The 17,221-nt window shown below is 31.1% G+C and overlaps 1 protein-coding gene, 1 non-coding gene and 1 pseudogene across 2 annotated transcripts; 1 reads left to right on the top strand and 2 right to left on the bottom strand.

The window, feature by feature from the left end:
* Window positions 1-1,465: 1,465 nt before the first annotated feature.
* On the bottom strand, window positions 1,466-1,566 carry MIR399K (microRNA MIR399k). The gene has a single exon (NR_161695.1). It is a non-coding gene; the product is annotated as a microRNA MIR399k (primary transcript).
* Window positions 1,567-7,012: 5,446 nt separating this feature from the next.
* On the top strand, window positions 7,013-8,002 carry LOC100814411 (uncharacterized). The gene has a single exon (XM_003531216.5). It carries the CDS (start codon window positions 7,098-7,100, stop codon window positions 7,839-7,841), a length of 744 nt encoding a protein of 247 aa, XP_003531264.1. The 5' UTR covers window positions 7,013-7,097; the 3' UTR covers window positions 7,842-8,002.
* A 4,917-nt stretch (window positions 8,003-12,919) lies between these two features.
* LOC100790151 (large ribosomal RNA subunit accumulation protein YCED homolog 1, chloroplastic-like) lies at window positions 12,920-15,804 on the bottom strand (annotated as a pseudogene).
* Between the last annotated feature and the right edge of the window lie 1,417 nt (window positions 15,805-17,221).

The raw sequence follows: 17,221 nt of genomic DNA, 5'->3' as shown, positions 1-17,221 counted from the left end.
TGCTTATTATCTTCAGTATGTCTTTCTCAATGTACTAATGCTTCTCTTTGATTTTCATGTGAAGATGTTCACTATACTAGCAAGTAATTAAGTTCCAGAGATGCAACGCTTGATACCAGATGATGAAAACCTCTTCTTTTTGAAGACTTTTTCTGTCATCTACTCATAATTGAACAGAAACAAATGTCAAATATGTGCAAAATTTTGGCCTCTTAACAAGTTGCATAAGGTCCACCAGAATTCCTTATTAGATTGTCAAAAAATTAAAAAGCTTGAATTTCTTTAGTGGTTGTATTTAAGACATTGTGAGTTGGCGGGTGCTGTTTAGCTATTGATGAATGCAACTAAAGTGGTCTAATATAATATCTTTACCATAAACTAAATAAGGAAAAATAATCATTGAAAAAATTATTTGCCACCTTCCATGTTCTCAAGCTCAAACATGCAAAATTATAGTTTGTAGTTTTGTACTAGCAAAGCATCTCCTTGAGAAGGGAATATGAACTTATGCTCCACTAATAATGTTGAGCTAGATGGACCTAAAAGGGATAAATGAGGAAAAAAGACAGTATAGAAGAAACTAAAATGAGTTGGCATGCAGCAAACACCGGCTAAGTCCAATCAATGCTTAAAAAGTGCTAGTTTGGATTACTAGCAAAAATGAAATTTACACACCGGGCACATGTTTAATTAAGGCACAAATACTAATCACTCTCAATGGTGTAAAATCAATTCTACCAAAAATCTAAAACAAATAGGCTCTTAGATGCTGCTTGGGCATCATGTCCGAATCAATCTCATGGATTTTCTGCATTATCAACAGTTTTTTTTTTTTATCACAATGATAACTTCAGATATAATCGCTCAGAAAGTTGTATCCGACATCAGCCTGTTTATTCTTTCAAGATACGTTTGAATTTTAGTGTATGAACTTTTGAGTTTTATTATCATAATGAATAAGTAAACGTTATGCAAACAAAAGCCTCATATTGGCCATGAAAAACATTTGAATGTGAAATAACACATGGAATTTATTTAAACTGAATGGTGATAGATTTTGGCATTTGAAGATTTCTCGAGACTAATTAGAAAAAGTAAGATATGTGCATCAAATATCAATGCTCCCTAATAAAAGATACATTAGCAATGCAGCAAACAAAGTTGCTAACTGAAGCTTCTCTTTTTGTTAACTTCACAGTATAGTGCTTAAGCATCTTCATATGCTCATGACACTAGATGAAACTGGAAATGCTGGCCAATTGTCTTGGAAAATCTCTGATTGTTAGCTATGTTTCTCTCATTTTGGTCTCCAAGTCTCATAAAAGTGAAACTCCTAGTCCTCCATGTCCAACTGCCACATATTGAAAGGAAAACCGTTAATAAACAGGAAAGAAATTAATTAAATACAGTCATATGACGAAGAAGATAGAAAATAGCCAACACAATGCATTTAGTCAGAAACTGTTAAAAAATGGCAGGGCAAATCTCCTTTGGCAAACCAGAAGCATGCATGTTCAAGCCCTCTACTTCCCACTGCCAATGGAGATTTGCTCTATCATTCCTCAACAGCACATTTATGCATCACACTTCCAACACCAAATTTGTTTAGGAGGCCATCATCATAAAATGGAAGGTTATTTATAGGTAGCTATGAGCACCTAACTTGGATATGCCACTGATAAGCATTAGGAACAAAAAAAAAAGCATTAGGAACAAGCAGCATATGCCGGTACAATTCCATTGTAAGGTTCTTGTTATTTACAGGTTCAAATTCTTTCACCATCAATCCCTTTCAAAAACAAGGATTTGTCTATATCATGATTTACTAATCAAATGCTTTTCCTATGTAGGAATTGGTCATAAACACTTTCTGTTATATACAGGCAGGATATGAACTATCGGGTGTACTTATTTATCTGTAGTTTATGCATGCACAAGTGGATTTCCTTTTCATGAGGATTATAAGTCCATATTATGACGTGTCAATCAATCCAAAACAAAATTTCAGGTGAATAAAATTAAAGGTGTAAAGAGTCTAGCAGCCACTAACTTTGGATTATAAACTGTTGGATGGGACGATAAAGCTTAATGAGATTACTGTGGGGGATTACAAGGCATTACAAATTATACTAATCTTTGACCAATTTGATGTTCAAGGCCACACTTCATTACTCGGGTATATAAATCATTTCTTAAAGGTAGATGCCAGCCCCGTGATTTCTGAAATATGACTCGACCTAAATTTACCAGGAAGTAGCCTATAATGTGTCTGTCAGTAATAATCCACTAGTCTGAAAGATTTAATCCCTCAAAGATATTTAATGGTGATGATGGCTTGAAATTTTGTAATTGTAAAACTCCACCTTTAAATGGATATCTTAATTGGAGAAAAGCCCTTGTTATTGATATTATTTAATTTTCGAGGGAATAGAACCAGTCCAACATTAAGCATAAAAGGAGTCCGCGTCCACTATGAAGAATTCAACGCTGAATTGCTATTTTGCTAGTTGAACCTGTTCTTTAAGCATAACTACACAATTGAAGAGAATTTGCTTTACCATTCACGAATTTATTGTAAAAATTTAAATGAAGATTTGCTTACATAATTTGATTAATTTCTACCTACTTCCAGAGGTTCTTTGACATTCGTGCGCTTCTCCTATGAAATTTTCTGTCAGACTGCCACCCTAGACAGAAGAAAAGAAAAGATTCTAAATTGGCAACAGGTATGAGTATATATGTACTATGTACATAAGAATAAACCGGCAGCAAAAAGATACCATAATGTCTTCATTCTCATAATAATTTAGTTGAAATATCTCTTTGTTTCCAAGACCACCCTGATTAAAAGAGGAAAGAGAGATAGACAAGTGAGGGAAAAGAAAACAAATCCTAAAGATAACCTTGGCTTTCAATTTACAAAGTATTGCCTCAGGCTGTTGCACTTTCATTGCTTGGATCAGGGCAATAAATCTTTAAGCCAGAGCATAATTTAACACAAGATGATCAACTGATTTTCTCTAACATGCATAATTTATATTACTACATGCATATGTACATAGGTGCATAAGCGGATCCATATACATACATACATGTATGTATTTTATGTATGTAGAATTTTATTGAGAAAGTATTTCTAAATGGAATTTCAAAGTGTCAACTGCACTGGTTACTCAGTATACTACACAAGCCATATGATCTCAGCAATCACTAATACATTTAGTCATTTGAATGGAAAGATCACATTGATTTTTGAAAGCAGATCACAATATCATTAGACTTGTCATTTCAGAATTTGGTAATGCGTCACTTGTGAAAAAAAAAAGAAGGGGGATTGATTTTTCAACCATGACATTGAGAATGGACATAGTTAGGTATTCACTGCCAGCATATTCTTAACTTAGAAAAGGAATAGAGAAGAATTATGCCTTTCACATGGATGGAATTTTCTGTCACAGACTCACATTTCATTGCTTGTTCTGTTTATGCAGAGACATGTTTGCTGATTAAAATTAAATGCATGGAATTTCAGAAGAAAAATCTGTGGTACCAATCTCACAGTAAAAGTGCATTAGCTGTGAGACTAAAGGCAGAGGATGGACCACTTTCTTTGTTGAGCAGAGGATGTGCTGGGAATATCCTTAGTCTTGTGCGATGCATGTCCTAGTTTCATCATCCCCTACACTATATATAGACATGGATACCCAGAAATTGGTTATCAAGAAAGCAAAGCTCAAGTGCAGGTGCATTACTGGGCAATGACTTATTTGGCAGTTGAATTGACCATTCAGGCCATGACCAGAGAAGCTATGTTTACCGCCAAAGAAGATTTGCCCGGCAATTCATCCTGCACACATTAATCACTTTTATATATCAAGAAAAGGTGTGTATATATTTATGTACGTGCTTATTGCATGCAGTGTGAAGCATTTTTTTTTCTTTTTTGGTCTAGGTGTCTTCCATCGAGGCCTGGTCGAGTTGGATAAAATTACCGTGATAACATATTTTTTCTTTTAAATATTTAATATGATTGCATGTTCAATGATTTCAATTCTAAATATTTGGTTAAAATCAAACAACTTTATTCCAGTTTATGTATGTTGGGATGGACTGAAGTCCCACATAAGACCCATGGGATTTTAGTTATAATATTTGCATCAAATCTAACATTTTTAAATTTCTCTTTGTGTTGCATTCAATATTCATTTTTATTTTCATAATTATTTATTTTCTCTCTTCTTTTTTGTATTATATCACTTATGATTTATTGGTTTTCTCTCATTTTATTTCTCTCTCTGAAGGGGTCTATACATCTCAAATGAGTGTCAAAATATATATATTTTTCTATTAATTATATTTATTTTTCTTTAGAAAGTACATTTTTTTACTGAATAAGAAAGTACGTTAATCATTAAAATATTTAGCCATGCAAACAACGACATCTGTGAATGATTAATGAGTGTTTTATGCATCTCTTCTTCCTGTGAGTAAAAGTTTGCACACAAATTTGGCGTCTACAAAGCTATGGCTCGGTGTAAAGAGAGACACAATTAGCACATGGACATGACTTCCCATTCAACGTTGAATACTTGATTCCGGAAACCGAGTAATCCAGTCACAGTTTATTAACAGAATATTCTTCATAGGAAACTATTTTATCCTAGTCCGTCTGTTTAATTTCAATATTTGTGATAACATAACAAATATATTATTACTTTTCTTTCACAAATATATCTAAGTTCTAAATAATAATATTAGTAATATTTAGATAAAGAAAGAGAACGCATTAAGTGATAACTCTTAAATATTATGAAAAATAAAAACTAAATTGATGATATCAAATGATTCAACAACTAAATATATTGATTAATGTTGTATTTTACATGAAGTTTTTAAATATGAATGTAATTTCCCTACAGTAATTGTGAATAGTTGAATCGGTTAATGTTTTGTTTTGGATAAAGATTATACATATTCGTTCAAATGATACTATATATTATTTTTATTATTATGATATATATGCAACAGGGACCCGGCCTTAATACAATGGGTTTGACATTGTTTTGACACAGTTGTGAAATGTATAATATATTTAATTTCAGATTGTATTGACTTTTTAAAAGAAATTCCACTGCCTAATTTTTATTTGCTAAGTTTTGGAACTTAGTTTTGGAATATAATCGATATTTTGAATTTGACTACCAATAATGCGTGTCCCGATGAATATTTTATTTGTATAGATGCACACGTGACTGCGCAACTAATGGTCAACACCTGATAAATATTTTATTCATTTTCAGATTCACACGTAATGTTAACAAGAGATTTTTTTGACGGAATGTTAACAAAAGAAATTGAAAGAGAAATTAATACATAAAATGATAGGTAAAATTTTTTTTAGCAGCAAATGATAGGTAAATATTAACCGGTCTCTTAAGAATATTGATTAATAAATTTAAAATAAATATGTTTTTTATTAAAAGATAAAAAGTTATATTGAAAGATAAAATATTTTTTAAATTTATGAATAAATAATTTAGTTTTTTAATCAAATGTTTTAAAAATACTAATTAATAAGATCGAAAATAATAAAAATAATAGTACTATACTAGTATCCTATACAAGTAGGTACACCGTACACGACATCAGTATTTCCATACCCGATTACGTGTGGATTCTTGTTATAAAGCAATGCAGCCGTAGCTAATTTTTTAAAGAAAAATCCATATATATCTTTATATTAATTATTCCCTGATTCCCCTCTCCTCTGTTGACATTGATCTTACCAAAAGTATGTATATAATGGATAGTTATTTAGATAAATCATAATTTTGTAAGACTTTATAATTTTATATAAATTTAAATATTTTATATGAAATTTACTCAAATATTATGATTATTAAAATTAATGATTAACTTTAATTTTGTGCGTCTGGTAATGTTTGAAAAATATTTTATTTATGATATAAATTTATTAAGTAACGGTTATTTATATATTCCGGTGAAAAAAAAGGTTAAACAAAATTACTTAAAATTAAACCACTAAAGTAATCATTCTCATTAAAAACGTTTTAATGATCAACACTTTTTTTTTTAATTGTGAAAACGCAAAATTAAGTGTGCTATTGTTGTTCACACGTGATCTGAGTAAAAGCTATAATATTATTTGGTTGAGGCCTAGTTTATCACATGTAAAGCTTTTTTATATTGATCTCGTATAGATTGAGTATCAAAAAGTAAAAACCACGTGTAGCTTAATTTAACACAAAATATTAACTACTTTATTACTTTATTAATTTAAAGAGGAATGAAAGAGGGGAAAATTTACATTATTACATGTAAAAACTCATTTTCAAATATCACAGTTATCACAAGAGACAATATGTTTGGGAAACAAAGGTAAAAACTGAAAAGAAAAAAAAAATATGATCAGAAAAGCAGCAAATAAGGCACTAAAACATGCCAACCACAGTGACATGGGCAATTCAAGTTTGTGTAATTTGGAAGCAACCAACAGTAATTTCTGTAGTTAGAGCCATTAATTTTACATCAAAACGGTTTGGTGTAATCATCAAACAAACAAGAAGAGATGAAAACTATTAAAATGTCAGAATCTAAGAGATAATTAGATAGACATCAGTACTTGATAAGTAACTTGATGTCAAATTGTCCACAATCCCCCAACCTTATATCTAGCTTTATCTAGTAGCATCCACAATTCACTGGTTCCACCTCAATCAATTAACCCTTCCTTTTACCTCTTCACAAAACCACCTAATTCCAAACATTATTTCCCTTTCGACGGAATTAATAATTTCCACTCGGCAAAATAGACAATAATATTCCAATAAAAGTTATATCACACATGCATTGAAAAAGACATGTTTCAAATTACTTAATTCAAAACGTGTAAACAAACAACCAATAGGTTTAGAATTTTTGTAATTAGAGTGTTAAAGGAAGGGCAATATGGTCATCATACATGGTATATATATTCTAGTTATCTACATGGACTAGGTAAATCACTTCACAGAGGTTATCTGAGTCAAAAAAAAAAAAAAGGTTTTCTTTTCTGCTGATTTTCCTCTTCAGCCGCCATGGATGCGGAGGCTGTCTTGAACCTCTTTGATTCTTGCTGGTTTGAGGTTAACATTTTAAGGAGAAATTCTAGTCCTCACACATCAATTACAAGTTATACAGAAAATTTAGATCATGTGTTAAAAGAAGAAAAAGAACCAAAGCTACCCTTGATCCGAACCAGCCACACCAGATCCATGAGTGACCAATTATCCATGACAACAACAAGCTTCAACCAAGATTCTCTTTCACCTGACTCAGTGCTTCTTCTCCATCCAAAGCTCCAAACCATTCTCTCAGGAAAAGAAGCCACTGACTCAGAACCTGATGAGAACCCAAGAACGCAGGTTAGGCCTCATCCTGAGGTGTTGTGTCCTAAGAAGAACAAAAAAATCTCAAGCAGTAGAACTAGGAAGAGGAGGGAGAGCAAGAGTTTGTCAGACCTTGAATTTGAGGAGCTTAAAGGGTTCATGGATCTGGGTTTTGTTTTCTCAGAGGAGGATAAAGACTCAAGCTTGGCTTCAATTATTCCTGGGTTGCAAAGGCTACGGAAGAAGGAAGAGGAAGAAGAAGAAAATGAAGATTGTGATGAGATAAGTGTTCCAAGGCCTTACCTTTCTGAAGCATGGGAGGTTCAGGAATATGATAGGAGAAAAAAAGAGAACTCTTTGGTGAATTGGAAAATGCCTGCTATCAACAATGAAACTGACATGAAAGAAAGTCTTAGATGGTGGGCTCATACTGTTGCTTCCACTGTCAGATGATGATGCACTTGTTCATAATCCAAAAATTTTCTTCTTTTTTCTTTTGTTTCGTATATACATTTTTCTTGTTCTTTTTTTAATTTTTTTTTCTGGAATCTGGCATTCCACAAATTTGTCACCTGTAATTTTAGACTAAACAAAAGAAGAAATTTCACTCTGCATTTCAGATTTATTGGCTCAATGTGTACTTATGTAGGTCCTGGGACAAATTCTGTTTTGGTGCTCATGGCAGGTTCTGAATATTTCTGCTTCTTAGATGTTGGGTTGATTGTGAACAAACTTTGTTTGTCTTGCTTGTTTGGCTAAGGAATTTGCATTGCAATGGATAGGTAATTAGGTATCAAACTCAGAAAATAGAGTTTTGCAGAATTAATTAGATGATGAATTCAGTTCATAAGAACATACTAGTTATTGGCTGAACCGTAATGGGGAATTAAAGAGACTAGCAGCACTTTAAATATCAGAAGCATTTGATTGTTTCTGTGATATCACAGTTTTTGCGCAGCTGATACACTGATGATCCTTTATTCCCTCAACCATCCAAATATATGGCAAAACCTGTTGTACTATCGAAAACATGCGTAGACCGAATCTAAAAAATAACTAAAAAATATTTTTTTAAAATTCTTGAATATATTACTTTTATCAATCTGTTTTTTTTTTTTTTAGGAATGAGTTGGATGATTCATTCCTTCAAAGTAGGCAAAGCACGAACATAAGAATGTGTTTGGATGCTTGCTTAACAAAATTCATTTTGAATAGAATTAATTTTGTAAGGTTAAAGGTTGATTTTGAAGTGATATAATTTGATGTTGGGATGTTTTATTATAAAATTAAATTAAAAATAAAATTGAATATAAAATTTTGGATCAAACACATAAATCACTCAAAATTATTTAAATCTATAATTAATTTTGAATTATTCTCAACGCGTAATTAAATATATAAAAATATTTTCAAAATCAATTTTTCAACATCAAGTCAAACATTCATGAAATCAATCTTTTGATCCAACATCAAAATCAATTGTGAATTGTGATGAAACAAACTTTGTTTTCATTTGACAAATATATCACATTAATTTTAAGGATAAAATGCATTTTAGTTCTTTTAATTTTCAATCAAAATTGATCTTAGTTAATTTTTATTTACAAAAAGTTTATGATTCTGATAATTATCTTTTTAATAATGGATGAATTTCTGCTCTTGCCTTACTATCTTAAGTTCTATAAAGAGGGACGAAATTCATCAATTATAATTAGAGTTAGATATTATTCTTAGAATATAAGAATCTAGATTAAATATGAAAAAAAAATTGAAAGACTTAAAATATATTTTATCCTAAATGAAATATACATGAATAAATATGAAATTATTTAAAATATAATAAATATTAAATATATTTGATAAAAATTAATATAATAATAAGTATTTAGTATAAATTATCTAGTAGAAAATATTTAATAATATATAATGAGTTTAATATATGCATGTGTAATTTAAATTTCTCATGTGGCCAATGGCATGACATTTATATGTGGGCCTACGAGTAGGAGAGATGCACATGGAAAATGTTGAGTGATCAGTAAAGATGCAAAATTTGCAAGTATTATTAGCTATTCAGCTTTGTGTGGTTTTTTCTGTTTTCCCCCCTTATAATAAGTTAATAGCATGTCCCCTGTTCTACTTTATCATATTCTGCCATGTCATGTTTATTTTCTTATCATGTGCTCTTTTTTAATCTTTAATCAATAATAATAGAGAAGAGTGACATGTATCTAACGGTCTAAATCTCACACGTGAACCCTTTCACACACAAAACTTCTAACACGTGAACTTCCCTTGTCTTTTGTTATTTGTTTTTTCCAACTACAATATCTGAAAACCGTAGCTAGAATTATACAAATATAGTATTTAAAATAAAATAATTATTTTTTTATAGATTTCCTCTTCAAAATAAAAGCTTTCGTTGCTCGTAGACATTTAAGAGTTAATATTCGTCTTATATAATTATTTCTTTACAATAAAAAAATCGCGGTTTTTTTTTTGTCATTTCTCGGTTCTTTAATTATACGTGTCATTGAACGAGTAAACAAATTTTCAGGTTTTAATTTTGATGGGAAGAAATTAACTCTCTCGTACTTATTTAATTATCAACTAGAGTGAGTTTGCAATTATGCTTTTAGCAACATCAATGCTGTTAATGCCGTTTTATTTGATAAAATGTCTAAATAATAAGCAAATAAATATAATGCATAAAGTGTCAAGAGAGATGATAAGCATACATGAGCATTGAAACGCAAAGAATATTAAAATAAACCTGAATTGTCCGTTTATTCAAATACATAAGTTGCTGATGAAGTTACGAACCATCGGTAACAATGACTATGCACTAATATGGCTTCTGTACAAGGGATGTATTGGATTAAGTTTTAAAGAATTTTAAAAGATTTTTTTTTTTCATGAAAAAAATCTTGTGATATAAATTAGGATTTTTAAATAGTATAAATAAAGTTCAATAGGAATTTTAAAAGATTATAAATAAGTCTTGTGATATTTAATTAAGACTATTAAAATTTTTTTAGAAGTATAATAAAATTCATTAGTATTTAATTAAAATTTTTCACTTAAAAAAATCATGATAATAAAAAATATATAAATTTTGATGAATTATTTTTTAGTGTAAATTTTAATAGATTTGATGACTTTTTAGTAAAAAAATATAAATACCACACTCATCATACAATTTCATTAAAATCCTCAACATCTTTTAAACACTTTTTTCTTTCTCTATTTCTGCTTGTCGTTAATTTTTTTTCCCCTATCATGCATACATAATTTCTTTTCTCTTCGTTAAAGCCTATATAATTTCTTTTTCTCTTACTTACTGTTGGTGTCGTGCTGAATCTTTGAAGCAAGTATGTTGTAGGTGCTGGATCAGGGATAGTTGTTAGAATACCTCACAGTGAGACATTGTTGTTTTGGTTTTGTTTGTAATCTTTAATGTTCGATTCTTTATGCTCTTTTGGTTTTGGATTTGTTAGATGGTTTTGTGGAGGGTCTGGTTAGCTGTCTCTCGTAAGCTTTCAATATGTATTGTTTTCTGTTCAAGCTAAACATGCCTTTAATTTCTTATCAATTCAATTGCATCATGAAAGGCACTTTTCCTTACATTCGGTGTCAAATTGTATCAGACTATGGAAAGCAACTCAAGCATGTTTTGGATCCAATTTTTTCCCTTTGGAAACAATTACTTTATTTTTTTTTGTTTGATCCTTACAAAAATATGGTACCAGGGGTATAGGCACTGTGGTGTGCCATATTTTCCTGGCTTTTTTTGGGTCTTTAATTAGATGTTATCTTGTAATTTTTTGTTTGGTTGAACATATTTTGTTTAAGAGCAAAAACTTGAAGATAACTACTAAAATGTTTGAATTTCTTTTATTGATTTTTCTTTTCTTTTTATAAATTTTACCATTCTGTTATTATCTTTTGCATTAACTATTATAATTTTTAAATATTTTCTAAAAATTCATAAAATCCTATAAATCTTATAAATTTGTAAAATTCTTTCAATTTTTTTTAATTTCTTAAGATATTAAAATCCAAATTATAAATTTTTAATCATAAAAGTCTTTGAAAAATTAATTTTAGCATTTAGCATGGTTTAAAATTCCTACATATTTCTTAAAATTAGAATACTTCATTTATAAAATTAATATACAAAAAACAATATTAAACTGCTTTAAATACGTTTTGAAATTAAAAATGCAAAAAAGTTCAATTCAGAAAAGATGACAATAATTAAATATGCAAATTACTGCAACCCTTTTCTGATTTTGCAGATCGGGACTAGCTTAGAAAGAGCCTAGGATATTTAGCCAAATAATACTAAATATCTCTATTGGAAAGAATTCAATGTAAGAAAAATTAACACGAAGATCCGTCTCAATAAACAAAATGTCATACATAGGCAGGAAAAGATGATGGTCAATGTTTGAATAAACAGAAGTCAATTATGATTTGTGATTGGTTGGCTTTTCTATTTTACTGATGTAAAGTTAATTTTGTATCAGCCATATAAATAAGATTGTACACTCATATTCTGATTAAGCAAAAATAAAAAGGTAGGTAGTTCTTCTTCTTCTTCTTTACTCTGGGTTTCATCTTTAACAGTAATAGTAGTAAACTTCAATTTGATCTTATCAATTAATCTCCCCCTTCTACAAAAGAGATGCTAAAACAAATAGAAACCTCTACTTAGACCTTGGGTTGACAACATGCATGCATGTTGTCCCCATAAACTGTCTTAATCAGTAATTTTATTTGTGGGCGGGACTGCAATATAGCCAAGCAACGATATTTGGCGGTTAAGAGCAGAAATTGCAGGGTTAACAATATGTGCAGCAGCCAGTACAATCTAACAGATATCAGAATCATCACCAGCAATTTTGGCATCATAGTTAGCATATATAGGTTCATCTTTCAACTCACCAAGGGCACTTCTGAACGATCCAACCACCCCACCATAATTAAAGTTTGCACATTCATCAATGGCTGGAGAATATTTTTTGTCTTCACCAATCCCTTAAGAAAGTTTTGTCCTTTGCCTTGTTCAAGGCCAACTCCAGGACCGCCTTTGAAAATTCAACAATTTTTTTTGCAGACAGAATTCTAGGATCTGCTCTCAGAATGTTTGTGCAGTTGATCATCTGGTCTTGTTTGGTTTCATTGCAAAGTTGGCCAATCAGGTCGGACCATCACCAAGCAGCCCATGATCATGATGGGCAATTAACTCTAGCATTTGTTGGCAAAGAAGACTGATCAACGGGGATCACGCAAGGGATTAGCAATAAGGAATATAGTTATGAATAATTCATTTTGTGGTGGAGAGTTTTAGTCAAGAACACCTTGATTGTGGTGGGAGAGAGTGAATCAATCGTTGAAGGTGTTGTTGGGTTCTTTTATAGTGTTGCTCACATTACATAATTAATACATTATATTCCAACCAAAATTAAGCATTAAAATAAAATAAAAAATAATAATATAAGCATTAAAATAGTATTAGATTAATAAAGTGTGTGTAATATTAATTATATTATATTTAAACAGTATTAATGTATGATCATGGATCTAATACATACGGAAAGAAGCATTCCAAAGACAGACTTTAAGGCGTAGCTACAACTAGAACAATGCTCCATGTATGATCATGGATCCAAGAGCTCGTGGTAGGCGCTTGACAATGTCAGAACATAAAAAACCTATCAAGGTCAGGACTTCTACACATAATGATACAGCACTGTGAGCAAATCCTACACATGAACTTCATAAGTGTTACAACTGCATCTTCTCTTTCAAATTTCCAAGTGGGCCAAAGCTTTTTTCTTGTACTTCCTGCTTGCTACAATTGCAATTGCCAGTGTTAAAGTTTTGACCACATTTCAGGCACATGCCCTTGCACCCAGGACCATATACTGAGTTCATTGTAATCTCAAGATGCACCCTGTCCCTTATGTTCTTCGAAATGTCTATTTGTTTCTGTTCTGGAGGAAAATATAGTTGATCATCCATGTCAATAAGTGCATCGTCGTCATCATCCTCACCACTGTTTCCAGAGGTTGTAAGTTTGTCTTCCCCAAATATAACACCCTTGTCAATAGTCTCTGGTTCTTCAAGGGGTTTGTCAGTGAGTAAAAGTGAGAACTCAGAGAATATGCTCTCAGCAGATGGCGCACAATACCTTCAAAAGAAAATCACATTGAAACATGTTGTGGAAATAATAAATTATGGAATGTGGCAGGGGCATACTTCGTATATTTTATTTATTTTTAATATTTTCAGATGGAGTCAACAATAAGAAGTACTTGACTGAAACTGCTATATTTGCACTATTGGCTACCTCATAAAATGATGAAACATTAAAATAATTATGCAGGAAGATATTCGATAACTCAGTCAGGTGAATAAGTATGCAACGGTACTTGCGATGCTTAGCATCCAGATACCTGAAGGGAATTAACCCATTAGCAGCTATTGTAAACTTACAATATATCATATTATTTCAACTACCCCAAGAATCTTCCATGTTATTACACCTAAATTCTTATGGAGCATTGGTGTAAGATTTAATAAATTGAGATGAATAATGCAATACAATTATGTAACAAGCAATTGTTGTTCAAAAAACAAACCAATCATAGCAGATCAGTTCATAATTAGGTGACACGGGTCAACCAAAAGTGCAAAGAATATCAACAGCTATTATAAATATGCTACTTTTAGGGTGCAGGGAGAGGGGGTGACAACATTGGGAAGAAAGCACTTGTATAGAATTAGAAATAGAAGGTACTGGACTAAGCATATAAATCTAGTTACACCACATCATGGAGGCAGATGTGCCAGAACTTCATGGTAAATAATAGTAGAGTTCAATGAAGAGAATAGAAGGTACAACAAAAAGTTCTAAGCTAAGTTCAATCACAAGTTGAGTGCAGTTATATTTCAGTGGAGTGTAATTTTCTGTGAAATCATTTTTGATCCTAGGAAGGTGAAGTGATAAGGAAGTTGGAGACCAATCAATTTCAGGATTTAAAGCTTCCATGCTTTTGCCAGTTATCTAAAAAGTTTCCTGAGGATGTACAATGTATGGCCATCCGAATTAAAAAATGATGCAGAAATGAGCAAAAACAATTTTGAACAGTGTTTTGGTGAAGAGTGAGTTGATGACTCATATCCACGCCAGCAAATTCTGTAACATCAATTTTTATCAAAGTAATTTAAATCTATTAGTTCTATGAAACTTCCACATCTGCCTCCGTAAGGTCTGTGAAGTAGAGTAAAATCAAGAAAGATGAATAAAAACTAAGAGATGATAAAGAAATTTAGAAAAGGCACTTGAAAGTAGACAATGTAAATTCATGAAGGCAGTACCTATTGCAAAGAAGAGTGATGACAGTTTTTATGATCCCATCAAGCCTCAATTTTTTCTTCTTGGTCACATCTATAGATATCTGAACAGGAGTGCCATTTGGAAAGTGGCTTTTGTAACACGCAATCCCATTGCAGCAGCCCTAGTTTTTGAGACATCACTTGAAAGCTTTGCTAGACCTAACCTCTCCAAGGTAGTGCAATACTCCAGATGTAAAATTGTCGCGTTTCTTTTGTATATAATTGCACCTTCTCAAGGAAACCCCATATCTTCAACTTCTTCTTCATCATCCCAGTCCAAAGACTCGTCATTAATCGACTCAAAATCGTCCCCCTTAGACCTAACTGCATACTTATGAAGAACATTTAGTTCATTTCTCAAGTAAGTCCTTATATGCCTTGATTTACAACCCAAGCCCACTCTATTTTGAAAAGGGGAGAAGAAATTAGAGGCAAACTTTTGGTGGGAATTAAAATTGTTAGTCTCCAATTGAGAAAAATGCAAAGGAGCTGCAGAGGATGAGGGGATTACAAGTGACATTTTTCAGGTTCCAGTGATGATGGGCAGACCTAAAGCATCAAAATTTGATTTGGAATTCTAGTTATGGTACAAAAAGCAATAGTTTTTTTTTCTTTCTTTCTATGGCAATTATGAATTGAAAAATGTGACTAAATCAGCAGCAATGACTATAAAACTATGCAGTATGGTCAGACAGTTGACATTGACAACAGGCACTGGATTCTGAAAGGAAGGCGAAAACAATTTCGGTGTGAGAAACGCTAATGAATAAAGGAACAGCATATTCCCAGTGAAAGCCTATATTTAATTAGAATAATGCAACGCATGATTAAACAGAGATAGAGATGGAAGCAAAATGAAAATGAAGTTGGATAGCCAAGTTTGTAGAGAGAGAGAGAGAGAGAGAGAGGGGACTTACAGTCTTACAGAGAGTGAAGGAGAAGAGAGGAGGATGGAGGGAAGTGTGGCAAGAAGAGGAAAGAGATAAGTCGGCTTACAACGCAGATTCATTTGTATCTCTCAGGACCCATGAATCGTGCACTAAATTAGTGATTTATTTATTTATTATTAAAAATTAACCTTTAAAAATATTTGTAATACTTTTATGATTATTTAAATATTTTATTTTAAAAACCCACTTTAAAAAGAGGACAATTTACGTATCTATTTTATTTTTTCTACTAGTAGAATATGTTTGGAGGGATGGCTCAAAATAATCCGTGAGTCAGCCAAAACCTTTTCTTTCTTAATTTTTCTTACTTTGAAAATAGTTTCAAAACCTTCAAAATAATTTTGCATATTTTAATATCTTATACCAATGAATGGATTATTTTGTTCATTATTTCCCTTCAATTAATATAGATTTTTTTTATCACCATCATATTGATATAAAATATCTATTAATTTTATTGATGATTAATAAAAAATCTAATTGATCATTTTTTTAATTATATTTTTTTCATTAAAATAAAAATACAAGATTTTACTTAAAATGATTAAATTTAATATTACATAAATTAATGACTTATTAGTCAATTAATATAAATTTATAATTGAACAATAATATTAAACTATTTTAGATTGAACTGTAGACTCAATCTAATCAAGGGTTGAGTGAAGACAACACTAAATGATACATGTATTAGGAAATTCATCTTATCTCAAACTCTTACAAATATCACTATAATGAAAAACATTTATTACATATGTTCACCGTAGTAAAATCGCTACTAGATTAAACATTGAATTACCTTATGCAAGTGTTCATACCCTAATCATGGTGTCTTAGCCTTTTGGCAAAGGATTATACTATCATTTAGTGACCTCAATCCATTTGAAGTGCACTTCAATCAACACTTTTACTAAGTTCCATCAAAGTTAGCAGTCTTATCTCAAACACATCGATCATTGAGATACGTGGAAATTGGAAAAATCCAATTTCCACCTTAATATTGTAACAACAAACATCAAATGACACAAGCAGAGACTACCCTAGATACCCATTTGAGGGAGGTCAATTCACCTCACAATCCCCATTCAACCCTTTTTCATCTCAACCCCTTCCACATGTTAGCTAGCTTACACATACTAGCAACTGGGAAGAGTTCGTACATCAACTTTATGAGCAAATTGTTGCATATATTTGTTTTTCTACTGTCTCAAACTATCTTTATTTTGTTTTTATCTGTATATTTGATCTTCTTAACAAATTTACTTTCAATCTATCATCTTTTATTTTTATATTTAAATTAAATTTCAATATATTTTTTTAAAAAATTATCAATAAATAAAATAATTATTTATCCTTTTAGTTAAACTACTAGTTTAAGACAAACTAAAATACTCGAACAATAATTCCAAAAAAAAAAAAAACTCAAACAAACGTATAACATGCGACGAAGGGAATAACCACTGTGAACATCGACTCAAT

Source organism: Glycine max, chromosome 8, assembly GCF_000004515.6.
Source record: "Glycine max cultivar Williams 82 chromosome 8, Glycine_max_v4.0, whole genome shotgun sequence".
NCBI lineage: Eukaryota > Viridiplantae > Streptophyta > Magnoliopsida > Fabales > Fabaceae > Glycine > Glycine max.
This window is presented reverse-complemented; position numbering and strand designations above follow the sequence as displayed.

Coding starts and splice junctions, on each gene's coding strand:
- LOC100814411 (XM_003531216.5), top strand. CDS start 7,098: ATGGATGCGGAGGCTGTCTTGAACCTCTTTGATTCTTGCTGGTTTGAG.